The 26,249-nt window shown below is 52.8% G+C and overlaps 1 protein-coding gene across 1 annotated transcript; it reads left to right on the forward strand.

The window, feature by feature from the left end:
- Positions 1–982: 982 nt before the first annotated feature.
- On the forward strand, positions 983–21,933 carry MASP1 (MBL associated serine protease 1). Its single transcript, XM_058812347.1, has 11 exons — positions 983–1,144; positions 3,127–3,352; positions 9,968–10,145; positions 10,405–10,536; positions 11,007–11,203; positions 11,503–11,650; positions 12,125–12,243; positions 13,106–13,184; positions 17,419–17,556; positions 18,524–18,598; positions 21,038–21,933. Exons 1-11 carry the CDS (start codon positions 1,140–1,142, stop codon positions 21,931–21,933), a joined length of 2,193 nt encoding a protein of 730 aa, XP_058668330.1. The 5' UTR covers positions 983–1,139.
- The last annotated feature ends 4,316 nt before the right edge of the window (positions 21,934–26,249 follow it).

Here is a 26,249-nt window from a genome sequence, read left to right on the forward strand (position 1 = left end):
ATGTGTATCCGTGCCTGCCAGTGGATATCTGCGGGGTTCACATTAACCAGCTCAAGCTGAAGTTGGTAAACACCTATTAAAGTTTTGCTCCTTGTGCGTCCAAGGAGATTTCTGAATGAGGGAGTCGCTCGCATCCTTTGACGTCCTACGTGCCGTTGCCTTATTTGCAGCCCGGATGGATCTTCTTCCCTCTTAGCTATGCAGACAGGGGAGTTTGGGTTGGTTTGTGCCTGGCACAGGGAGGGGAGATCAGTCTCCCGTGGCTTAGCGGGGAGTGTTCATGTTTTTACCTGTTTCCTGAACAGGAGGGAGTCAGGCTCAAAACACTGTGAAACTTTAGTGTTTAAAGTTTTCACTCCTGAGCAGAGTCCACTTCTAAAGCTGCTCTTTTGCCCTGGGACAAAATACTGAATCTGGCAATTCCTCAGTTCTACAGGAGGATGCAAATTAGGGCTTGATTTTATTCAGACTGTCACAGCTCCAAAGTTTCTTGGAAGCCAGATCTCCATCCCAAACGCTGCTCGGCACTAAGCAGAGATGCTGAAAGCAATTCCCGAGCGCCGATCCCAGCGGCAGCACCACCACTAAAGCTATTTATCCCGGCACAGGTTTTTTTTTTTCACACATTCTTGCCTTCTGTTTTTGCTGGAGCCTGAGACCCTATTGAGAGGCAAATTTTAGCCATCTGGCAAAGCAGGCTGTGAGGGGGGAGAAAAAAAGAGAGAGAGAGAGAGAGAGAGAGAGAGAGAGAAAACACAATGTGCATGGGCACACACACATACACAAAACTCTGGAGATTAGGGAAGACAAAAACGGCGCTGAATGCTGGAGCGCAGGGCAGCCCCGCGGCGGAGAGGAGGGAGCGGCGGGCGGGGAGGAGGGCTCGGCTGCGGGCAGGTCTGCCTGCCTGCCTGCCTGGATGCGGGGAACGCTGCAGGCACGGGAAGGCGTGACCTGCATGGAAAATGCCAGACAGCTCCAGACGCACACACACACATAGGCGCACACACGCTCGCAAATCTCCGGACAGAGATAAGGCGGACAGCGCAGCGCCGGGAAGGAGGCAGAGCCGTCCCCCGCAAGGATCGAGCCATCGATCCTCCGCACCAAAGCCGCCGGGAAACTCCCCCAGCAGCGAAATGAGGTGAGTACCCCGCACGGGCTGAGCTCGGGCACGGCCGGGCAGGGGGGTGTCCTGCTCAGGAGGGATTCTCCAGGATCGGTTCCAGTTCCTCTGTCCTGAGCGAACAGGGCAGTGCTCACGGCCCGGCTTCGTGCCGCACTTCGTGCACGCCGGCATCGCGGCAAAGCCAAAGGGATATCCCGGTACAACCAGAGCGGCATCCCGGCACAGCCAGAGGGATAACCCGGCACTGCCAGAGGGACATCCTGGCACAGCCAAAGGGACATCCCGGTACAGCCAGAGGGATAACCCGGCACTGCCAGAGGGACATCCCGGCACAGCCACAGGGACATCCCGGCATGGGCACCGCTCTGCCACGGCCGAGCCACAGCGAGGTGGGACCTGCCGAGTGGGCTTCAGGTTTCTGTGCACACCACGGTCATTTATCACTTCACATGAGGTTAAGACTTTCCGGTCGTGAGGATGAAGTTTGATGCTGTTTTGCCTCCCCTGCTTCAGAGGAAGCAGAACTGCTCAAGAAAACAGCCTGTTGAAATGGAGGAGGTGATGCCCACTACACCAGCTCAGCACCCAGCCCCGTGCATGTACTCTGAGCAGAGGAATAACAGTTTTTCCCTTCACACATTTTTGTGGTTTCAGAACAGCTGTCAGCAAAGGGCATGTTCAACCTCACTCCGCTTGAAAGAAAAATCAATCCAAATTTCTCAGCTCCCATTTACTTTTCTTTGTAAAGAAGAGCTGAGAAAAGAGAGAAAGAAGAACTGATGGCACTGCACAAATGAACCCCAGAAATTTGCTGCCCTGGTTTTGAAAGAACACAGACAGGTTAAAAATAATCCATTAATGCAGCTTCAATTTCCTCACCAGCATACCTAAATCAAGCCCTGATTTTGAAACCAGGTGTACATGTAAGTAGTTCCAATGTCTGTTGTATACACCTACAAACCTTTGCCAGGCCTTAGTGCCTATTTTAGAAATTTTAATGTTTAATGGCTCTTATTTCCTGCATGTTTCTTTTCCTTTGTATGCTCCAACTATGTGTAAAGAGCCTGAGGTCTTTCTTCTTTCTGGGTCCTATGCAATAGCACAGGCTTTTGTGTTCACACCTCCAGCATGGGTGGTGTTCTCTCCTTGTGCAGAGGAATGCTCAGCTCATGCTCCCTTTCATGACAAATGAAGCTCAAGGCTGGTGTGAAGTCAGCTGGACCACCACAGATTCACCTGTTCTCTCTGCCCTCCTCTGGGATAAATAAATTGGGAACAAGTTGGGACAAAGTCTTCAGACTGAGATCTTTTAAAAGATGGGTTTGATGACAAAACATCTTTATTAATCTCAGCCTCAGAAGAGAAGAGAAGAGAAGAGAAGAGAAGAGAAGAGAAGAGAAGAGAAGAGAAGAGAAGAGTGTAACATGCATGGTTGCAAAGCTGAGCCCTGGTTCCATCTTTGCCCAGCTGCAAAGATGTGTGCTTTTTACTGAGAGTTAATGATCCCAATTTGGCAGGATGAGGCTCAGCAGTAATAATGATAATAATAATAATAATAATGATGATACTTAGCAGTTATTGCCAGGATGCTTTCACTAAATCGATTTAGAGAACATCATTATTTTATTAAGCATGCTTATGTTCATTCTTCCATTAAATGAAGATTTGCCCACCAGAGCTCCATTAGTTAAGGGATGTGTTGCCAATGGCTCCTGCTCCAGCAGCACAGGAAACACTGAGCTCCTGATGGCACTTCAGGCTGGCTGGGAGCTGTGGAGCTGCCTTTGCCTCACTTGCAGCACCTGTGGCACCCACCTTCCAAAGGGGCTTTCCCCTCATGGGAGCCACATGCAGATCCCACCTGCTCCTCCCAGGGGTTGCTCATGGTGCCATGGTGCTGCACCTCCTCTTGCACGATCCACCTGGGAAAAGAGATGAGCCTTGCACAGCCACTGTCACTGCCAGAGTTTCATTTCATCCCCTCATGTGTGTTCCAGGTACCCCCTGGCCTGGCCCCTCTGTGCCTTGCTGCTCTGTGTGGCAGATGCTGTGGAGCTGACAGACATGTTTGGGGAGATCCAGTCTCCCAACTTCCCCGACTCCTATCCCAGCGACTCAGAAATGACCTGGAACATCTCTGTGCCTGATGGGTTTAAAATCAAGCTGTACTTCATGCATTTTGACTTGGAGTCATCCTACCTCTGTGAATACGACTATGTGAAGGTGAGCCGTGACAGGTGGTGGGATAGACAGTAGGGTTGCTTGGCCAGCTGAGAAAGGGTAGTGCTGGAAAAGCTGGGAACAGGACAGTTTTCCCCATTTTATTGGGCTCAGGAGTTTTTAGTCCAGTGGACCACAGGGAGAGCACAGGTAAGCTGGCAGCACCCACTGGACCAACAGGGAGTGGGACACCAGAGTCAGAGCTTACCCAGAGACAAACAAATTTCTGAAAGTATTTGGGCATCTAATTCTTACTGCACCCAATGGGATTTTCACACCTCTGGGCTGATAAAACACCTGTGGCTAAGCACCAGTTTGTGCCACTCTGATGCCAGCCAGGAGATGCCCTGAGCTGGGCACACTTGTCAGGCCATGGCTGTGGATGCATCTTGCAGCCAGCCTGGATCCCTGGCCACACCTTGCAGGCTCTCAGGACACCCTGTCCATCCCCACAGGAAGCAAAAGGGAGAGGTTAGACCTGAGCTTGAGAATGCTATGGAGGTTTCCAGGGAGCTGCCGTGGCCAAAACCTCCAAATATTTCAGTCTGCTTCTCTGCTGGGTGGTAACCCACCCAAAACTGGGGTGGCCACACACTGCAGTGCCCCAGAGCAACCTTGTCTGTACACCACAGGTTTCTCCAAGCAGGGCTTTCCTTCACATCCAGGATAAGGGTGGCTCTCCAGATCTCTGAAGATGTTCAAGTGTGGAGCTTCTGGCAGATGAAGCAGTAGCAAGCAGGTGCTTTCTAGGTTGCCTGGCTGAACACACCTTACATCATCACCAGGACAAGCTCCACCCTGCTCCTTCACACAGAGGCAGGTGGAGCTTGCTTCCAGGTCTGGAACCACAGAACTTGACCCTGGTGCTATTTGCCAGATAATTGAAATTATTGTTTTATTCTTGCCCTAAGAAAACAAAGCAAACATTTGTGTCTTTTTCCCTCTAGGGTCTATTGCTCCCTGCTTTAATTTCCCCTTTGTGCTGGCACTCACCCTGCTACTAACAGCTCTCACTGAGGTTTGATTAGCTCTTTCTGCTTCTCCTGGATCTTCTCCAAGCACAAGGGCCCAGGGACATATATAGAGATATATTGCTTTAAAACCCCAGTAAGCTCAAGGAACAGATTTCTTGGAAACTTTCCCCATTCCAATCTTTACCCCTCCTCCTGCCCTTCACCCCCTGCTCTTTTTTCCTTTTTCATAAGGCTCCCTGTTATTTGGCCATGGTGCCAACTTGGCACCACATCTCTCCCTGCTGCTGGATTTCCATAAGAAGGAGGTATTTTTCACAGGGATTTAGATCTCAGCTGTATAAATTTGCTCGGGGCTATAACTCAGCTTGCGGAGCCTCCACCACAGAATTACATTTGGAAAGTGATGAAAATGGATGAATTCCAGGAGATCCAGAGGTTACTCTGCTGGGTAAGGGTGCACTCTTGATGCTGCTAAACCACTGGCTTAGGAAACATTAAGGAGAGCAGTGAATGAGTCCGTGGCTGTTTTCCTCCTTGGGTTTGTGTGTCCAGCTCTGTCTCCACCAGTGCAAGCTATAAAACCAGCATCAATCACCCCTCTCTTTGACAGAGGCCACAGTGCATGGCTATAGAACATAACTATAGACCTAGCACATACAGGTGCTTCTCTGTAATATTCTGCTGGTGACAGTGAGGGAGCTGAGAAACACAGGCAGAGCTCTATGTTCCATGGTGCTCAATGGATTCCCCATCTATGAACTTGTACCATTGCTTTCTGAGCTCCTGGGTAACTTTGATCTCTGCAGCACCACATGCCAGAGAGTTGGACAGGTTAAATACATGGTTATGTGTCTCTGTGTGTATGAAGGAACACCTTCTTGTTTGTTCAGGGTCTTCCTCATCTTGACTGCTGTAAGAAGGAGTTTAAAAGGGGCTGAGCAGGTGAGGACTCAATTCAGGACAGGCAGAAAGCTCCTGTGTCCTGCTTCCCTCACCCCCTGGCTGCCCACACACCCAAGCTCTTAAGTGGTGTAGAAGCTCATCCCAAGTGGCAAGCTCAGGGTGATGTGAGCTGTAAACCCTCACAGACCTCTGCCTTCGGGGTGGTCTGCAGGAGGGAACAGTTTCCAGAGCTCTGAAACAATGGCTAATTAAAACAATAGCTGTTTATTTATATATATGCACATTCACGCGTGCCCCTGTGTGTATATGTAAAAAATGAACGTGGCTCCTGAAGAAATGCTCACAGCATGGGAGGCTTGTTTGTGCAAATGGGCATGGCAGAGAAGGGGAGTTGCACTTCAGTAAGGAAGTGAGCCAGGAGGAGTGGGAGGAACAGCCATCCCCAAAATACCCACCAGGAGAAGCCCCCCATGCAGGCAGAAAACTCCAGTTTGCTGGAGAGCCAAGCTCTGGGGCTCAGCACACTGGATACAGCCTCTCACCTTTGGTGGCTGCTGTCAGCCTCCTGCCAGGTGCATGTGGCACCACCCTCTTCCTGCTCCTTCCTTTGCTGTGCTGCTCAGCAGGCTCTGCCCAGCTCATCACCATCCACAGCCAGCCAGTCTGGGGGTTCCTCATTTGCAGAGGGTTTCACCATGGTTTGCAAGCCTGCAGCACTGGCCCAGGGCACCCAAAAATCCACAGCTCTGACTATAAAATCAGGATAAATGACTTGAACAGTGTCACTGAGGAGTACAGGGAGATGGGCATCCTGGCTTCTAAAGGGCCATCATGAGTAAATCCCCAAGCTTATTACAGAGATCTGAGCCTGGGGAGCTGTCAGTGGGGTTTTGCACATTGCTCAGTCAAGCCCTGGAATGAAATCAGCCCCCAAGAGCTTGGCAGCCAGCTCCTTGATTGGAATGAATATGGGGGGACACCCCACCAGTGACTGATGAGGCACTGGTGGGGCACATGCAGGACCAGGGAACAGGCTTGGTTTTTCATTCAGGGCAGCCTGGGGCTGCAACAAGGATGCACAGGGCCCATGTACACCTTCCTCTATTCAAACCAGGGAGAAAAAGCACAAATCAAGGTTTGGCATGAATTGAGGGTTCAGGAGGAGAGCATCCTCTTTTGGTCCTGTCAGCCAGCCCTAGCTGGGGCTCATTCATTCCCTGGGAGTGTGGGGTCCCAAAAGGAGCACTGTGAACCCCAGGAGGCAGCTGGGAGAGCCCAGGGCTTTGCTGCTTGTCCCTCCTATCCTGATAGGAAAGTGCCACCTCTCTGCAGAGTCCATTCCCCTGTGCCACTGGGGACAGTGCAGGGGGAGGAGGGAGACCAGGCATGGGAGCAAGTCATCCTCTCTTGCAGGACCACAGCCTCCTGCCTGGGTCTCTTTTCACCCCCAGCCCCTCCAGGGAACAAACCTTGCCCGTACGTAGGGCACATGGGTGCAGCTGCCGTGCAGGAAGGGACAGTCTCTGGAGCCAAGCCAAATCCACAGCCCAGGAAACCAACTATCCTCCTTCATCACCCATAGCAGGGCTGCCACCTATGCTCCCACGGAAATTCAGGGCAATTTCATGTTTGCAGCTTATGAAAGGACCCTAGATGTATCCTGGGGAGAAGATCTCCAGCAGACTTAGATGGAGGCTTTTGCAGGGGCTGTCCCTGCTTCATTCCCAGCAGTCAGCAGAAGCAGCATTGTGGAAAAAGCCCCGTTGTTGCTCTGGGTGTTGCCTTCTTGCCACACTCTGCAGGGCTGCTCTGCGGGGGCCGCTGCGCGCCCTGCCCTGGCTCTGAGCATCTCCTCCCCATGTCATGTTCCCAGTGTCTTCAGCCCAGCACTGCGATTTCTCTGCCTAATGAGCCATTTATATATATTACAAGTGGTATGTTTGGCCTTCATCAGTCCAATTAGTGCATTCCTGGAGGGCTGCAGAGGGGGGCGGGTGGCGGCTGTGTTTCTGTATTGCCTGCTCCTCTCGGGCAGCAGACACCAAACTGCCTGGCCAAATTCCCCTCGGTGTTTCTGGCATTTTATTAACCCCCTGGCTGCAGGAGGCACCTCCAGAGCATCAGCGCTCCCAGGCATCCGCAACAGCCCATGCCCTGGGATAGCATTTTTTCCTGCCAGCCAGGGCATCCCAGCTCCTTTGCCCAAGGGAGGAATTGCTGTGGGGCAGAGAGGGGCCCCACAGCTTGGGACACCCATTAGCCACAGCACCAGCAAAATGCAGAGGGATAGATCCACAACCAGAGAGGGACTCCAATCTGCCTCCATCCAGAAGGGCAGAAGTCTTAATGAGGGACTAAGGATACAAGAAAAAACAGGGAAGACAGCAGGAAGCATTGGCATGGGTAAATTTAATGCACAAGGGTGTTGCTATATTTTATTTTTCAAAGGAAGATTCTTTCAGCGTATTTTTATAGGGAATTTCTCTGTGGCAATTGATATTTCCCTCAGGGACACATCTTCTCTAGTGAAAACGTCGACATCGTGACCCGAGAGGGAGAAACTCCAAACAAACAACCAGGATTTAATTACCAGCCTGCTCGCTGGATGTAAATGATCTACAAAAAAGTATACAGTCCCCAGCAGAAGTAGCAAATATTAACCAGGGATGATGACCTCTGTGTTTAGTTTACTGCTGCAGGGCTGCCTCTGCTCCCTGTGGCTCGGGGCATGGGACCCGTCTCAGATAAGGGGCTGTGATACCTCCAGTGAGGAGAGCACAGCTCTCCCGGGGCCCATCCTGCTGCTCCAGGGCTGGATCCAGGGATCCAGGGATGCTTGGGGCTGGCCCCATGGCTGCAGCATCCTAGAGCAGAGGCACAGGGCATTGGGAAGGTTTTCCTGCACTTTGGGAATGCTGCACTGCAGGTCCTGCACTCCCTGGGGCTGAAGGCAAGGAATGGGAGCTCACGCGGTGGCTCTGAACTCTGACAGGGGTGACAGCCACCAGCCCCACACAGAGCAGCTGGCTGGAAATCCCTCCTTCCCACAGATTTCCTTAAGAAAAAGCATTTTCTGTGGAAGAGGCTGTGTTCCACGTGCTGGCACTGCCCACTCTGTGCATCAGGGCTGAAATGCCTTTTTCCTTCGCTGCTGGTGATGGCACTCCTGTTTTTCAGTCTGAAACACTTTTTCATTTCAAAACAATCTTTCAGATTTAAAAGCAATTCTAAAGCACCACAGTATATTTCAAAGGGATTGAAACCAGATGGAGCCCAAATTACTTGTTTTCTTTTTTTGCCCCAGAACGCTGTTACACAAAAAAAAAAAAAAAAAATTCAATTGGGTTTTTGTCCCCAAAGCAGGGTGCGTGTGTTTTTCTCGAAATTCCCAAAATTTATAATCGGAAAGTGTCTCTCTTTTCTGGCCAGCTCCAGCTTGTATGAGAGGATGGAAAATATCTGGAGGCAATGTCAAGGCATGCTGAGTTGCCATTTCCATGTTGGCTTTCCCTGGTGTGAACGAGTTTCCTCTTGTTTGTTCAGCTCTGGGAAATTTCCCTTTCAGCCCAGACCCTCCCCAGCAGGCACATCCTGGGGGTCTCTTGGTGGCAGGGACGGAGTCAGAGAAGGGTCTCTTCTTGCTGAGGCCAAGCAAGCCAGGGACAGCATTCCAGCACCTCCGGGACCCCATGGGCCCCCAGCAGATGACTGATTTCCCCAGGCATGTGCTGGGGGGCTGCAGACTTCATCACAGCCTCAATAGCGGTGGCTTGGCTCGATCAGTGGTGGCTGCCTGGTGGTGCTCATCACATTCCTCTGCCGAGGCTTATTCATATTCAAATCCCCAGGGGAAAGCAGGCAGGGTGCTGGGAACTGCCTGGGAGAGGTTGTGCTTGAGACAGGGGCTGGGGATGGGATGTGTAGGAGAAGGAGGTGGACTAATGCTGGAGCAAACAGCAGGGAAAAAGGAAAGGAGAGGGTTTCCATGGAAAACTGAAGGGTTTTCTGCAGGGATTACAGTGCTTTAAGGCACAGATAAGGCTCTGTTTTAAAGGGATGCACACAGAGACTACTGAATGTGCTGGTATGACAACAGGGCACCCTGGCTCATCACTCCCCTTCCTCAGCCCTCTGGGGGCACGGTCAGAGTCCCAGCAGTGCCTGGAGCCACAGCTCTGGAGCCAGACAGAGAGCCTGGGTAGGAGGGACAGGACCAAGCTTGTCCAAGGCAGCCCAAGGGACAGAAATTACAGCTGCTGCTTTGAGTTGATGCAAAACCAATAGGCAGGGACTGCTCTAGGCCCCTCTCACAGATGGATCAGTGTTTGAGCCATGGGAAGAGGTGAGGGGAAGCATCTCAGGTGCCACCAGCTCTGAGTGGGAATGACACAGCCGAGGGCTGATTTTCACATCCCTTCTTCTACACTGCCACCCCATGATCTCATCCCATCTCCCAAATGAGCTCCCACCCTGCGTCCTCCCTTTACATCCCCCAGCTCCTCACTACATCCTGGATGCCAAAGGCTCTTGGCATCTGCCTCAGAGGCCCCTCCAGGCAGAACAGGCAGACCTGAATCCCTGTGCTCTATGGCGACACTGGTGAGTCCTGGCAGGGACAGCCTGGGCAAGCACAGGCAGAGGTGTGAGCTCCCGGGTAGGGAGGATGATTCCAATCCCAGCCTGATCTCCCCAGGGAACACACAGCGGGCTCTCCAGGCTCACCCCTTCTTTCTGCCAACAGATTGAAACTGAGGACCAGGAGCTGGCAACCTTCTGTGGCAGGGAGACAACGGACACGGAGCAGGCTCCAGGACAGCAAGTGATCCTGTCCCCAGGGCCCTACATGGGGCTCACCTTCAGGTCTGACTTCTCCAACGAGGAACGCTTCACTGGCTTCGATGCCCATTACACCGCCGTGGGTAAGAGCATTGGAGCTTCATGGCCAGACTGCTAGGACAGGGAACCAAATTTGCAGGGACCACATCTCAGGTCAGCCTTGGGTTCCCTGGCAAGAGAAGAACTCGTGTGCAGCCCTTGGGCCATGTGGGACTCACTGGGTGCTCATGTGACCCACCACATGGGATAACGGATTTCTTGTTGTTATGACAAATGTCCCCACAAAGAGTGATGTGTGGAGAGCTTCAAAGTGACCTCCCTTCCTTGTTGACTCAATTCTAGATGTGGATGAGTGCCAGGAGAAGAGTGACGAGGAGCTGGCTTGTGACCATTACTGCCACAACTACATTGGCGGGTACTACTGCTCCTGCAGGTTTGGCTACATCCTGCACTCCGACAACAGGACCTGTAAAGGTACCACAGGCACAGCCCACACCCAGGCATGGGCACACAGAGGGTCCCTGAGTAGGCATCACACCTTCCAAGCACAGGCAAAACAGCCCTTTTTTGGCTGTTAGCAGGGATGAGGTGCTTCTTCCCCTACAAACCAGTAGTGTGGGACTACTCCCAGGGGCTGTGCTCCTCAGCTAAGCTTTATAGATCTCCTCAAGTCAGAAAAATGGAAAGTTTTAGTCCCTGCTCTGAATCTGCATCATGTAGATTGGCTGGGACTTGCTCTCAGCCCAGGGCTTCTGTGCCATGGGCATATTTGGAAATTGGCTGTGTGAGATTCTCCTTGCATGGACACATATTTGGGATCCATGTACCCATATTTGGAATCCATGATCCACCCAACAGACCCCACTCCACTGGGAGGATTCCTGGGTTGGTCAGGGCTGGGACACGGCTGTCAGGGCCCTGATGGAGCCATGGCTGCGTTTCAGTGGAGTGCAGTGACAACCTCTACACCCAGAGGAGCGGGGTGATCACCAGTGCCGACTTCCCCAGCCCCTACCCCAAGAGCTCGGACTGCCTGTACCGCATCGAGCTGGAGGAGGGCTTCTTCATCACCCTCAACTTTGAGGACAGCTTTGATGTGGAAGACCACCCCGAGGTGACCTGTCCATATGACCACATCAAGGTGAGCTGGACTCTGCACTCTCCTCCTCTCACACTCACCTTTTGTGCGCCCAGTGCTCTGGTGATGGGATCAGAATCGCCCCAGTCTAAACAGGGGTGATAGAATCAACAGGAGCCTTGTGCTCTATTCACCTCATGTCTATTCACCCACATCTGCTTGTGACCCCCGCAACCAAGAGTGACCCTCTTTCTGTTCACATTCTCCCAACACATGGTGCTTAAGCCCCACTCCAGCCCCACCCATTGGCCTCAGGGATCAGAGAGCCCCCTCAAATCCCTCCGTCATCTTTCCCTCGGCAGATCCAAGCAGGCCAAAAGGAGTTTGGACCTTTCTGTGGAGAAAAGTCCCCAGGACGCATTGAAACCCAAACCAACAGCGTGCAGATCCGCTTCCACAGTGACAACTCTGGAGAGAACAGGGGCTGGAAGCTGTCGTACACAGCAGTTGGTAACTCCTGCTGCTTTCCTGTTTGCTGGGCTTGGGAATGGGAAGGGCTTTATAAAGGTGGACAGCATGAATTTGGTAGTCTGTGATCCTGTCTCCAGAAAGGATCTGTTCCAAAAATCACAATAGGAGAGGCTTAAAGTAACATGGAGCCCTCCCTCCAAATGATTCTTTTTTTCCCTACAACAACTGGGCTCTGAAACAAGACCATATTGCAGAGCAGAGCAATTTTGGGCAGGATAATGGCACAAGCTACTGTTATTAGCTCCCAGATTTGTAATGCTCAAAGACAGAGAATTACAGACTGAAGGAAAGACATGGAGCCTCCATGCCTGGCTGTGCCATGCCAGTGTAGACTAAGGGTAAAAGCAGGGCAGAGATGCTCAAATTCTGCTACATGGGCTGGGTGGAAGAGCTGGGACTTTACATTTGCTCTATTTATTCCCCTGTTTAGCCTCATTTGCTTTCTATTCAAAGGAAACCCATGCCCGCTGGTGCAACCACCAATCAATGGGAAAATTGAGCCTTCTCAAGCCAAGTACACCTTCAAAGACCAGGTTGTCATCAGCTGCAACACTGGATACAAAGTGCTGAAGGTATGGGTTGACAACATGGAGATGGGAATAGGGGTAGGAAGAAGAGGATACTTCCTCTCAGAGCTACTGCATCTCTGGGAGAGTGAACACAATCACACATCATCCTCATTCCCTTCCCAGGGGCAAGGAAAACACCTCCTCTGAGAGCCAACACCTTTCCTTTCCAAAGATGCAGAGGGAAAGAGGAGATAGCACTTCCCTGAGCCATCCTCTCAGCATCCCTCCAGAGGCAGCAACCTCACAGAATGTCAGGCCTGGGTCCCCTGGCAGAGAAAAAAATCAGCAGAAACTCTGAGGCAGCTGCCAGGGCTCTGCCTGCCCCCCACCTCAGTGGACACTGTCTCAGCAGCCCTGCAGAGGCCAGTCTCCACTGACTGGGAGGTCCTCAGGGACTTGGGGACAGCATTAGTGAGTCAGGAGGGCAGGACTTTGGCAGGCTCTCTGGGAAGCAGCTGAGAACCACAGAGAGCATGGCTGACTCATGGCGTGGCTGTCTTCCCTCCAAGCAAGTAGCCCACTTTGACTTCCAACATGGACCTGGGTATTTCTCTGATCTCCTCCCAGTCCCATCCTTCATGCAGAGCTGCCTCCTTACCCATCCCATCATTCACAACAGGAATAAGTGACTCCAGTTCTTTGGCTTTCAGTGTGCCACAGAGTTGCTGGCAGCAAGAAAACACCTCAAGTTTTTCATTACAATTTTATTGCAATTTTTAGCTTAAAAAGTCCTCTTCCCGGGCATGCTAGCTATAACCTGACTAAATCACCAAGAAATTCCCTTTTTATTGAGAGATTTATTTCTTTGCTTTGAACATTGCTAGAATGTGGTTTGTTTTTTGTTTTGTTGGTACCTTCTGCACAGGATAACGTGGAAAGCGACTCCTTCCAGATCGAGTGTCTGAAGGATGGCACGTGGAGTAACAAGATCCCTATCTGCAAAAGTAAGGACACCCTTCCCTACCCTGCCAATGTCCTTTTCCTGCTAAAATCATTTCATGCTAATGGGAGCTGCCCTGCCAGAGTGGAGTTCCTTACTCAGAGACACAAACCCAGCCAGAGAGGCTACGTAACCCTGCAAAGCTCTTTTGGCTTGTTCTTGAATAACATAACGGGGCTCAGGCCAAATGCCACAAGCAGGAGATTGGTGCTTTCATTCAGATTACTCATAGAACTTGATTTGTGAGCCACTTTGCTGTCTCCCTGTCAAAGAAAGAGCAAGCCTGGCTCTTCAGAACTGGCTCTGTCAGGTAAGCCTGGGACAATGTGGGATAATCTAGTTCCTGGTCCAAATTTCCTTCCAAATAGAGGCTATTAGAATGCAGGGCATTAGAGAGGTCCCTGGTATGAGCCTAAACTGAGCACTGCTCAGGTAAGTGAGAGAGGAGGGCAAAATGTCCAAATATTTACAAACCTTTAAATGGGAGAAAATGAGAGAAGAAAAGAAATGTCATTTGAAAGGACAGGTGATAATTTGAATTATCTCCTCTTTCATCTAATCCAGTTCTTCCCTCAGCTCAGGTGTGAGATATGTATCTGATCACACCTTGTCCTTATCCTCCAAACCTCTCAGAGCTCAGGGAGGCTCTCACTGCTGCTCAGTGCTGTAAGGCTGGTCCAGAGGAGAAAAGCAGCAAACATGGTCAGACATTGTCCCAGGTCCTTCCAGGAGAGGCAGGGGGGTATGTTTTGGGATCCAGGTTCTTCTCATCTGGGCAGACGCTTTCAATAATTGTGCATCTTACCTTGGAACAAAGAGTATTTCTGGAGTTCTAATTCATGTTTTCTCAGGCCAAATGGAAACTGGGAGCCTCTCAGACTTGCTAAATAGATTAATAACTGAAAGGGCTCCTTAAAAGCTGTGGGGTCAGTGATGCCTCTGCCCTACTGAGGAACTCCTCACTCCTACACTCACACTACCACAAATTCCCATTGATTTCATCTGGCTTGAACAGTGATCAGAGAAAATTTTGCATTGTCTAAAACTTAGAACAAAATCTAGGTAAATATTTTTAGCACCAAAAATTACTAATTTTTTGAGAAAATGGAGATTATTACCTGCATTGTTCCAGCTTCTTGTGTAATATGACTCATTACACTAAATTTCTAAGACATCTTTGGAAAGCCAAGAAGCCCCTAAATGGGCAATTTAGGCCTCTAGGCTACAGACTTCCACCTCCCTGGGATGTCTGTGCGAGGCAGGGCACAAACAATGCAGAAAATAGAAAACTTCTCAGCAAAGTGGATAAAATCCCGCTCCATAGCCTGCAGAGGCTAAACAGAAACCTGTGACAGCTTCTCCCAGCCATCACCCCCAGGCTGCCCTGGCTGAGCAGAGTGAGGGGGTCCCCAGCAGGGCCGTGGCTCCACTGGCATCCACCCTGGCTCAGCTCGCTGGGAGCTCATTAACAATTTCTGGTGTTTTGGGGGCTGGGTTTCCTGCATGTCTCTCTCCGCTCATCTACTAATTGGGCTTTCTCTCTCTGCTCTCCTCCTTCCACTGTGCTTTCGGTGCAGCTGCAGATAGAGCCGACAACCAGACAGAGGGAAGAGCCGGCTCGGAGCGAGTGGCCGCGTGAGGCTGGCGCCGGCCGTGCCGCCCCGACGGGCAGCCTGCCTCGATGCCCCTCTGATCTGTCCCGTACCCAGGGCAGGTTCCCTTTCCACTGGCCTGGCTGCCAAATCCATCTCTGTGGCTTGTCTAACCGGCATGGCACTCTTAACCCTCGCGCCTGGTGCTTTCTTAACTCCGTCTCGAGAAGGGTGAAGGAAAGGGACGCCGAGCCCCCCTTTGCCACTGACACACTGCCCCAGGGAAGGGGGCCCACCTGCCCCAGCAGCACTGCCTGGGCACCACGTGCTGCTGCTGCTGGCTCCCAGCATTTCTGCATCCCTCCCTCTGCGCTCGGACTCCTGGGCCGCCCTGGCTCCCCCTCCAAGGCAGCTGTGCAAGGACTGTGGCACGGCCGCCCGGTTGCTGGGTTGGTGGGTTGGATTCAGTCTCCCACTGTGTCCTTCCTCACTGGCCCAGTGTTGCAAATAAGAAACACTCCTTCCCCTCCTCTCTCCAAGAGTCCTGGTGCCTTTCAGACCCTCTGGACAAGAAGGCCTGGAGGATGGGTTGGCATCACCAGCCCTGTCCTGCAGGCACCAAGACAGGGGGATGGATGTTCCTTCACTTCCCCTTTGCTCCCCGTGGCTGGCCTGGCAGAGGTGAGGACAGCCTGGCCTCAGGCTGACTGCCCAAGGAGCTCAAGGAGGCCAGACCTGGTATCTGGCCCCATTCATATCCCCAGGAACCATGGGCACGCACACTGTTCTCCCTGAGGCATTGGAGGCTCCTCTAGGAGGGTGCAGGGATGTGAACGAGAGGGAGAGGAGGAGGAGATGTGTGTTGGGGACATCAGTCCACTTCTGGTCCTACAAAGACAGAGATGCTAAATGGCCCCTTTCCTGAGGAAAAACTCTAGAAAGGCTTACAGAAGGAATGCCCTCCCCTCACGCTTTCAGCAGGACCTGGGACACTGGTGCAGCAACACCTCTCTGCAAGAGCCCATTCTCCAGGGATCAGGCCTGCCCAGGTCTGAGGGACACACAGGGATGAGATGGGCTGTGCAGGCCTGTGAATGCTGCCCTGCAGCCATAAACAGTCCCAGAGCAGAGGTGGTCAGGGTGGTCCCCTGACATTCATTCCCTCTTTCCTGCAAGAAAACCCAGAGTCTCCACCCAGCCTGCCTGCACCTACACACTCATCCCATCACTTGCTGTCTCTACAGACAGTGAAGGGGATCCTGGGGAATGGTGAGCTGCAGTATTTTGCCATAAATCAGGCTTTTTTCACCCAAGGAATTAGACAATCTCGAGCAGTGGACCATATCCCTGGTTCCAGCTACTGTGTCCAGTGAATTCTCTCTTTGTTAGCCTGGATCAGTTAAGAGTACTCTCCTCGTTCCCTTCACATCCTAGAGCACATGGGAACCAACAGACCTCACATCATCCCTGACCCACAGGACCTGCTTACTGCAAAGTCACTGTGACTTACTGCAAAGTCACTGTTTCCCTACTCAGCCCCTCATCCTAAACACAGCAGAACCCAGCTGCACAGCGCTGCATTTCCTGGCAGTATCAGACTCTGGTTCCTGCCCTCCCCTGGGGCAGCTCACCCAGGATGGGGAGGGGAAGGCTGCACAGCATCACCTGAATGTGCTGTGAGCTGCCCACGTGGGAGGGAGGCTCAGCTCCAAGGAGGTGACTCCTGGACTTGGCAGATGAACCCTCCCACAGCCTGGGGCCCTCCCTTGAGTGTTTGGCACTAACCTAATACAGGGGACAAGCCATGGGGAGAGGGCAGAACACTCTGGGAGGTCATGGGGAGAAAGGGAACCATGGACAGGCCATGGGGAAGGGCAAAATTCTTCTCCTCAATCCCACCCTGAGTCAACACCAGGGACTGGTAAAGCAGAGCCAACCCTGCTGATGTCTTGGGGGATGGAGGAGTTTGGTCTCACCCACATGTACTGGCCTCCCCCTTGCCTGCAGACCAGCCAAGCCACACTGTCTATGTCCTTCATCTCCTGCTGTCACAGGACAGCCAGGACCCAGGGCTGTTCACCTGATCTATAAATGCTCATGAGCTCTTGGTGAGCAAAACCAGAGCAGGAAGGACAGGGCTGTGCTCTCAGCAAAGCCTTGTACATAGAGGAGCACCCCTGAGGCACAGCTGGTGAATCACTGCCTGCCTCTCCCTGCACACTTCAGCAGTGCAAAGACACACTCTGGGACCATCTCACCTGCCAGGACAGGCTTCTTCCCCTCCCAGTGGGGCAGCAGAGAGATCTTGACCCCTCATGAAGGGGCTCCTGGGCCTGGGGTCTCCACCAGTGTGAGTGTTGGTCACACAGCCTATGGGTGGGACAGGCTGCTGGTGTTCCTGGTGCCACTCGTGTGCTCTGTCTGTGCAGGGTGGCCATGGCAGGGTTTCACAGGGCCAGCCTGCCCTGCCAGGCCAGAGCCCCCTGCAGTGCCACAGAGAAAAGGGACACAGCACCATACAGGCCCTTGGTCTGCCCCCCAAGAGCACCATCCCAGGCCAGAGCCCAGCACTACCTGCCTGCTGGCTGGCTGAACACCCCAAACCACAGCACAGGGTCCAACCCCCCCTTCTGTGTTGGCTTTCAGTTGCTGACTGCAAGGCGCCGCCAGAGCTGGAGCATGGCTTTGTCACCTTCTCCACCAGGAACAACCTGACCACCTACCAGGCATCCATCCAGTACCACTGCCAGCACCCCTACTACCACATGGCCCCCAACAGCACCGGTGAGCAGTGGGGCCAGGCCACGTCCCCACGGCACAGCCAGGGTGGGCACGTGGGATGCAAGAGGGGGAGCTGGGATGGCAGCTCCAGGGTGTTCTGCAAACAGCAGGCTGTGGATGTAGCCTGCACATACCAAGCCCTGTGTCTGCCCTGCCTGGACTGTCAGACTGGACAAATGAGGTAGGATGGAGCTGGCCCTGCTGGCCGCTTTGCCTGGGTGTTTCACAGCCTCAGCAGAGCGGTGTGAGTGTCTGTTTTGCATTCTGCCTTCTCGCCCTGCCATCTGCTCCCTGCAGACTACAAAATTTTCTGTGTGTCTGTGAAAGGAGCTGCTGCTAGAGAGAGTACCAGGTTGAGTAGCCTCTGGAAGGACTCTGCAAGGCTTCTCATTCCAGTACCCAAGTGTTCAGCACAGAACAAGCTGAACAGATAGTGGTGGGATCATATCAGACTGAGTTTTTCCTGCCATCCCCCTTGGTCCACAACCAAGAAAAACCACAGGTTGGTTTATCATTATCACAATTCTGTGTACCCTCCAGACGCAGTTCTGGACATTAGAAAGGGTGCATTCACAGCCCAGCCCTTCTCCCTTCTCCTCCCTCAGCAACCAAAGCCAAAAGAATTCTTCACATTCTTGTCTTCCTGCTTTTATCTCCCTGCATATGGTCCCAGCATCACATATGAATTATCAGAATGGGCATTGGCAGCATTTTTGTATGGAGGCAGCTGCCAGCAGAGGCTGAGGCCATAGCACAGCCCTCCAGACAGCTCCAGGCAATGAAACTGAGGATGGAGACATGTCCCTGCATGGGGGCAGGGCTACCATGGCCAAGGGCATTAAAAGGGAGGTCACTTCCTGCTCTGAAAAAGGGTTCAAAGGGCCCTGACAGCCAGGCAAGGTCTCCTCACTGGAAAAGACAATCCCTCATGCCAGGACCAGAGCCCAGCTAACACTTTGCTCTCTTGCAGCCACCTACACGTGCGATGCGCTGGGGCAGTGGAGGAGTGAGGAGCTGGGGACCAAGCTGCCATCCTGCAGACCAGGTACTGTGCAGGGGTGGCTTCACACAGCCAGGGGTGCAGAGCAGGGACACAGGGAGGGCATGCTGCCATGCAAGAACCCTGCTCCTGGTGACAGTGCCAGCTGTACATACCCAAGTGCCACAGTGCATGGCCAGCAGGGTGGTGGGGACAGAGGCTTCCTGCTACCCCAGCAGGCCCAGGGGGTCAGGGTGCAGTGGTGGCACTGGGGTCACAGCCATCCTAGCTGTCAGGGCTCCCCAAGCTCCCCACTCCAGCAGCCCCCTGGCCATGCTCAGCTGCCAGCATCCCTGGAGATGGTTTTAGCTAAGAGCAGAGCATTACCTGGCTGCCAGCTCCTGTTGGCAGTGTGTACACATCCAGTAGCAATTACCACCTCTTCAAGCCTTCCAGAAAAAAACAAACTGCTTTACAGGGAAGGAAATGTCCCAAGTCTTTGAGCAGTGGCAGAAATGTTTGCAGCCAGCAAGTTTCCAGGCCAGGCACCTGCTTGGGATTAAACAAAAGTCTCTGGGAGTTTGTGGCCATGGCCAAGCATGGGGCCAGACTGGCTAGCACGTCAGGGGCCTGGAGGCAGTTTGGGTGTGGGCTGTAGTGGGATGTGCAGGGATGGCTCTCCAGAGAGGTGCAGGCATCCATGCCATGCAGCAGCTGCAGCTGCAACCAGCCTGGGTTCAGACACTGGCCCAACCCCATGGAGGGTATCTGCTCTCCAGCCATGCTGAGACACTGCCAGGCTAGAGAAAGGACTCCTAAGACTCCCTGCATCCCACAAAACTCCAAGACCAGGGCTGTGGCTGCTCTTGTTGTGGCAGCTGCTCTCTGCATCTCTGCTTGATGTTTCAGCCTGAACTAATTTGAGCTGGGAGCATACGGGGACAGCTTTGGGGCCATAGCTGCTTTCATGGGCCATTTCCAGGCCTTGTGATTAGTGACAGGAGTCAGAGAGACTTCAGGAAAATGGAAAATCCCAGAGAGAGGGTCACACTCTCCTGAGATCGGCATCTGCCGGCAGCAGCTGGCCAGCTGCTCTTCAGATCTTCCCGTGTCTCACGCACCTCCCCATCAATAGGAACCTCTCTTCCAGGAACCTCTGCTCCATGCCTGCCTCTGCCATTAGTGGGAGCATTTGCAGCCTGGTCAGCATTTTTGATATGTAATTTAATAAATATTTGGCTGCATGCACTTCCTCTAAAAGCATCTCCCTGGGACAGCCATCGGCTTCGGTGCAGCAGAGCAGCTGGGCTGGGACACAGGAATTCTTTTCCTGAGCATGTTTTTTATTCCTTTCAGCACTGGGAAAGGCAGGGGTGTGGAGCACATGCAGAGACACATTCACCATGTTCCCTCCCTGCTAGAGTTACATTTTTCCAAGATACAGACCCCAGCCTCAACAAATCCACAGTAGCAGCTTCCAGTGCTCCTGCCCTGGTCCCAAGACTGATTCTCACCCTGACCCCACCACCCTGAGGGGTCAGAGCCTCTGGTTGTGGGGCTTTGCATCCTCACAGCACAGGTGGCATTGAGGCAGAGTCCCAGCACTTTCCATGGAGGATCTGGGGTTTTTTTGCAGACTGAGAGGGATGAGACCTGCACCTGAGTTGCTGTGATTCAGGACTCTTTCAGATATAGGACATGCCCAAATAGGCTCCCACAACCTCCCAGTGATATTAGCATTGCCAAGCCACCTGAGTCCTGTTCCACAGTGCTGCCACAGGCAGGAATCAGCCCTACCACCAACAGCCATATCCCAAGGCTTAAATTTCCTAGGGACAGGATTGTCCCTCCCTACCCTGTCCAACCTTTCAGAGCCACCTTCAACATCCTGATTCCCTCACCCTCCTAACACTGTGCCTAGATAAAGCTCTGGGAGCAAAGCAGGCACCATGTCAGGGTTCTTCAGGCATTAATTCTGGTCTGTTGAAGAGCTGAGCAGAGAGCTTCTGGTTTGGCTGCCAGAATTGTGGCTGATGAGACGCAGGAGTAAAGCCCATGGTGCTAGGCAACATCCCATGGCTGAGCCTTCTCCAGCCACAGCAGCTCCAGGAGGGCAAATGCCATGGCTGTGAGAGCACAGACCTCATGACAGGTCTCAGTGAGGGGTGAGACTGGGTTGATGTCAAGCTCCAGTCCTCCCACCATCATTCCCCTGGGTCTCTTGGCACACTGAGCAGGAGCCAAGCAAGTGCCTGAAAGGTCTGTGAAGGGCTGGTTGAGCTCACAGGTCACAGTGAGGCTGTAAGATTACTCATTTGGCCTTTCTGCATCTGAAGTGGTGTGGATCTAGCCAAATCCCTCAAGAAACTGAAAATGGAAAGAAAAACAAAACCAAAAAGGACAAAAGAGAGTGTTTGGTTTGGAGATAACCAGCCACACAGCCCCTTTCATTTGTTCCCTAGATAAATAAGCTGGAGGTAACTGTGCTGTCCCTTCTGTCCCCAGTGTGTGGCCGGCCGGCTCGTCCTCTGCCCGGCATCATCAAGCGCATCATCGGCGGGCGGAACGCGGAGCCTGGCTTCTTCCCCTGGCAGGCCCTGATTGTGGTGGAGGACATGTCCCGGGTGCCCAACGACAAATGGTTCGGCAGCGGGGCGCTGCTCTCAGAGTCCTGGGTGCTGACGGCCGCCCACGTGCTGCGGTCCCAGCGGCGGGACAACACCGTCATCCCCGTCTCCAAGGAGCACGTCACCGTCTACCTGGCCCTTCACGACGTGAGGAACAAGATGGAAGCTGTCAACAGGACAGTGGAGAGGATCATCCTCCACGAGGAGTTTGACATCCAGAACTACAACCACGACATCGCACTGGTGAAGCTGAAGGAGAAGGTGACCATGGGGAAGTACGTCATGCCTGTCTGCCTGCCCCAGTTTGAGCACGAGCTGGAGGGGCCTCACCCCAACACGCTGGGGCTGGTGGCTGGCTGGGGGATCTCCAACCCCAACATCACAGTGGACGAGATCATCAGCTCAGGCATGAGGACCCTGTCTGACATCCTGCAGTATGTCAAACTGCCCGTGGTGCTGCACGCCGAGTGCAAGACCAGCTACGAGTCGCGCTCGGGCAACTACAGCGTGACCGAGAACATGTTCTGTGCTGGTTACTACGAGGGGGGCAAGGACACTTGTCTGGGGGACAGTGGGGGAGCCTTCGTCATCCAGGACCCGGGAACGCGGAGGTGGGTGGCCCAAGGGCTGGTCTCGTGGGGCGGCCCGGAGGAGTGCGGCAGCAAGCAGGTGTACGGTGTGTACACCAAGGTCTCCAACTACGTGGACTGGGTGGAGCAGAAAACAGGCTCCTCAGAGAGATGGACATTTCTGGACCCAGAGCTGGAGAGATGAGTGACTAAGCTGCCTGCTGCCACCGCGGCTCCCTTTCTTCTTGTTGTTATTGTTTAATGTGCTCCAGACTCGGGTCTTTCGCAAGCAATAGCCACGATACTCCACGCATGCCAAGCCCTTGCCAGGTCATTTGTTTCGCTTGGTCCCGCATCCCTTCGCTCGCATTCTTAGGAAATGCTTGCTAGGGAGCTGGAAGGAGGGGGCGAAGGACAAGATCTCAGCTGGTGTCCTCTGCATGTGCTGCCCATCTGCAAACCTCACCCACACTCCAGGGAACTTCCCTCCGAGGCAGGAAAAAGGCACAGCGATTAAGGCAGCGTTTCCCTGACACCAAAGCTTTGTGCTGTGTACAGGCAATTGTCCCCACCCCCAGGGCTCTCTGGCCAGATCCCTCTGTCAGAAGATGCAGCTACAGAGCTTCAGAGCCTATGGACAGTGCAGGAAATCCATGTGGGCAGGCCTGGACCTCACAGGTTTGCAACGCTGGTGAACCCCATTTTCTGTACAAGGAGTAGTGAGAGAGTCCTGGGAGTTTGCCATTATTTTCATAGGCAAATAAACATCTCTTCTTGGTAGCGTCTCAGGTGATATCCACCTGGCCCCAAAGATGTGAGGATGCATCCACATTTAGCCCTAAACTTCAGCCATAGCTGCCAAGACAGCACCAGCCCAAATGGGATACCTGTATCCCACCATGTGGGATGAGAGACCCACAGAGAACATGAGGACACAGAGCAGGGTTTGAACTCAGCACCACCCTGACCTCCAGCCACAAAAATTTCTCCAATCTTCTATCACCTGAAGCCCTCTCCAGTCCCACCCTGAGATTAGCTCTGTGGTTTCCAGCCACAGCAGACCTCCCAAGGAAAGTTTTCCATTACAAGACAGCTTCACATCAGCTGTATCTAAGCAATACTTATTTTCAGCATAATCATTTCATATAAAACACCCTTTCTTGTCTTTCATCTCTTTCTCAGGAGCTGGTTAGTCCTGCATGACAGTTTATTCATTCTTGCAAGAACCTAGTCCCTTTTCACTGCTTTTGAGGCCACTGATTTAGCTGATTTACAGGTTACCATTGGTGTTCAGTGTTTGTTCATGTCTCCTGTGGCCTACTGCAGGTGTCCGAGTCCTTCTAGACTGACTCAAATCCACCTACCACACCAGGAGTATTCATATCTCCCCAGCTCCCCTCCACAGCCCATGCAGACAAGTCCCAAAAAGGAACAATGTCAGGTGAGCTGTCCTTCCTTCAGCAGGACTTTCTCCTTCATTTGCCAAGATAGCTGTAAGCAACATGCAAAAACTGCTTGCTGTGCTCTCTGTGTGCCTGTAGCCTCCTTCAGGCCTCTCTTTCTCCTCCTCCTTTGGTTTTTCCATGAAAGGAAGAAGCCAACAGTGGATGAGCCACTCTGACATTTTGCTATCACCCAAAAAGCCATTTGTAGAACTTGTAGAGGAGCAGAAGGCCTAAGGAAGGTTGAACTTGCAGATACACTATGAACTGTACTCTTGGCTATGTCATGTAATTACAAGGTATTTTTTAATATATATGTATTTCTTTTTTTATATATATTACATTCTGTAAAATACCTGATGTCAGGTAAGGATGGTTCTCTTAGATTTCCTCCTGAGAACAAAATAAAACTTTTGTATGTATTGAGCTTGTGCCCTGTGGCTTTTATTCCAAGAGGAACATGGTTAAGGCTGGTTGCTGATATCTGCCATGCACGCCTGCACTCCCAGGAGAATCTTCACACCATCCCTCACTCTGACAGCTGCTCAGCCTTGGCCTATGCAGCTTCTAGGGCTGAGACAGACCCTGAGCAGCCCCTGAATACAAATCACAAAAAAAAGGCGACAGAGGAGATCCTGCCTTCAATTATTTATAGCCTTAGCACATCACTGAAGATGGGGGTGGTGGCAGGAGCAGAGGGCAGTAACCTGTTTGCTGAGAATAGCAATTAAGTCTGGGTTCAACTGACATGAGGGAAACAATATGAGGTTTGTTTAAAAGGTGTGAAAAATCAGCCCATTCCCACTCATTGTTGGACTGAAGGAGAATGTCCTCACAGCAGAGGATCTGCATGTGAGCTGAGACAGGGACAAAACTCTGCCGGACATCTCTGCACCAGAGACTGTGAAAATCTCCACTCTGGAGGGAGCTTAAAATAATGGGGGCTGTTTCCTCCCATGTGCCTGCATCCAGGGCTGGGAGCTGGGTTATTGATCCCTATTTTCCTATGACACAGAACTGAAAAACAGCACCAGGCTCCTCTGCACTGACGGCAGGGAGGAGGATGGTGGGTCTGGCTGGCTCACAGGTCTGCCAACACTTCCAGAGACATCACGGGAGTAGAGGAGAGGACAGAGAAAAAGCAAAACGAAGGCCTGGTCCCCTGAGCATTAAACCAGCATCTATGAGATCTGAGCCTAGACAGCCCTGGGGCACATTATAAAATATTGCTGCCCTTTAACAGACCGCTGGTGAATACAGACTCTCCCCGCCTCCCGTCAATAGCCCTGCCGGGAAATCCCGACCCAGCCCAGCCCTCACCCCCTGCTCACCAAGCTGTGCCAGCCCCGAGTGACCCACGGGCACTGTGGTGGCTGCAGGGGGCTGGGGACAGACAGCCGAGGACAAAAGTGAGACCAACAATGGGTTCTGCATTTCTGGCACCTCACAACCTGCCGGAGTGGTGAGAGCTTCTCTCCAGGGAGACAGGCATGGAGACAGCTATTTATCAGTCTGGCTGTGGTGAAAAGCCAGCAAAACATCCCTGGGTGAAGTTTTGCTGTCCCTGGCTGCGAGTGCCAGGCATGAGCTGAGAGCTGGCTGTAGCAGAGCCCAATCTCAGACAGACTGGGGGGGCAGACAGGACCTGCACAAAACCCACAGACTGAGCATCCTTCTTCTTTCATCCTCTGGGATGGGCTCACTGCTCCCATGACAGCCAGGCCAGGAGTGCTTGCTCTGAACCCAAAAGTGCCAGGAGCCCCAGAAAGAAGAATTTTAAGGCAGTTTGCTCAGAAACTAGTAATGGTCACGACTGCATGTTGGAAAGGGGTATCCTGGAAAGAACCCCAAAAACGAGGCCATGGCTGAGAAGCCCATTCATGCACATGTGGCTCTGAGGACTGGGGAGGAGATGAGGGGGCTGCATGAGGGAGGGGACATGCTTGCACAGAATGAGGACACAGGCAGGCAAGAAGGCAGCAGCGAGGAGGGAACCAAGGGAAAAGGAGAATATTCACACTGGGCCATGGAAGGGGGAGCACAGGGGGGGTGTAAAAGACTTGCAGGGGAGCAAGAAGTGGGTCTGCCCTTGTAAAAGAGCAGAGAGGCTCAAGCAGGAAAACAGGGACCCCTGCAGGGATGTAGTCTCCACCAGAGCTGGCATCTCGGGCAGAGGCGAGGGCGTTCCCCCTCGGCGTCTGGGTGGCTGGGGAGGCACAGACAGCCCGGACACGGTCCCTGGGGCTGGGAAATCCTCAGCATGGAAAGAGAGGGCTGTGGGCAGTGGCAGCAGGAAACTCGGCCGTATCTTTGCTGTCGGGGAGGGGCGGGCTGCTCGCAGCACAGGAGGGAAGGAAGCTGGTCCGGGCTGCAGGATCAGCCTCGTCTGATCACAGCAGAGCACTCATCAGAGCCACTCAGCCACAGACCAGCCCCGGACACACGTGGGGTGGGCTCTGGGTGGACCGTGCTACAGGGCAGCAGCTGGCCACAGAAACAGGAGGGAGGGAGGGCATGGAGGGCATCCCCCATGCGGGGAATGCTGTCCCCTCCCAGTGCTGGCGGGTCACTGGTCCCGGTGGTTCCCGGAGCAGTGCCGGGGACCTGCAGCTCCATCTGGTGGCTCCATGGCCAGGGCTGCTGAGGCTGCAGAGAAGGCGCTGCTGAAGAGAATGGTCGGTGGGATAGAAGCAGGTTAGAGCACTTAAGAAACCAAATCCACACGGCGTCTAGAATACACAGTCTTTTCTTGTTATATTTATTTTTTTAACCAATTTCTTGTTATATTTATTTTTTAACCAATAGCCTGCAGGTTGCCTAGCTGAGAATAAAGATGAACTTTACAGTAGCAGAAAAAGCAGCATAAAGGGCCTTCAAGGTACAGCAGGGAGGAGAGGACAGCACATGGGAAGCTGCACAGCCAGGGATTGGAGCTATGTAAGCCACACTGAGTTTGGTTATTTTTTCTCCTTTGGTCCATCATTCTTCCACTAATCCAGTCACAAAATCTTTAATATCATACCCATCTTCAGCATCAAATCATCTGCAAAGCAAGGAGAGGAAGGATACAGCTGCCTCA

The sequence above is a fragment of the Ammospiza caudacuta genome, chromosome 11 (assembly GCF_027887145.1).
Source record: "Ammospiza caudacuta isolate bAmmCau1 chromosome 11, bAmmCau1.pri, whole genome shotgun sequence".
In the NCBI taxonomy this organism is placed as follows: Eukaryota; Metazoa; Chordata; class Aves; order Passeriformes; family Passerellidae; genus Ammospiza; species Ammospiza caudacuta.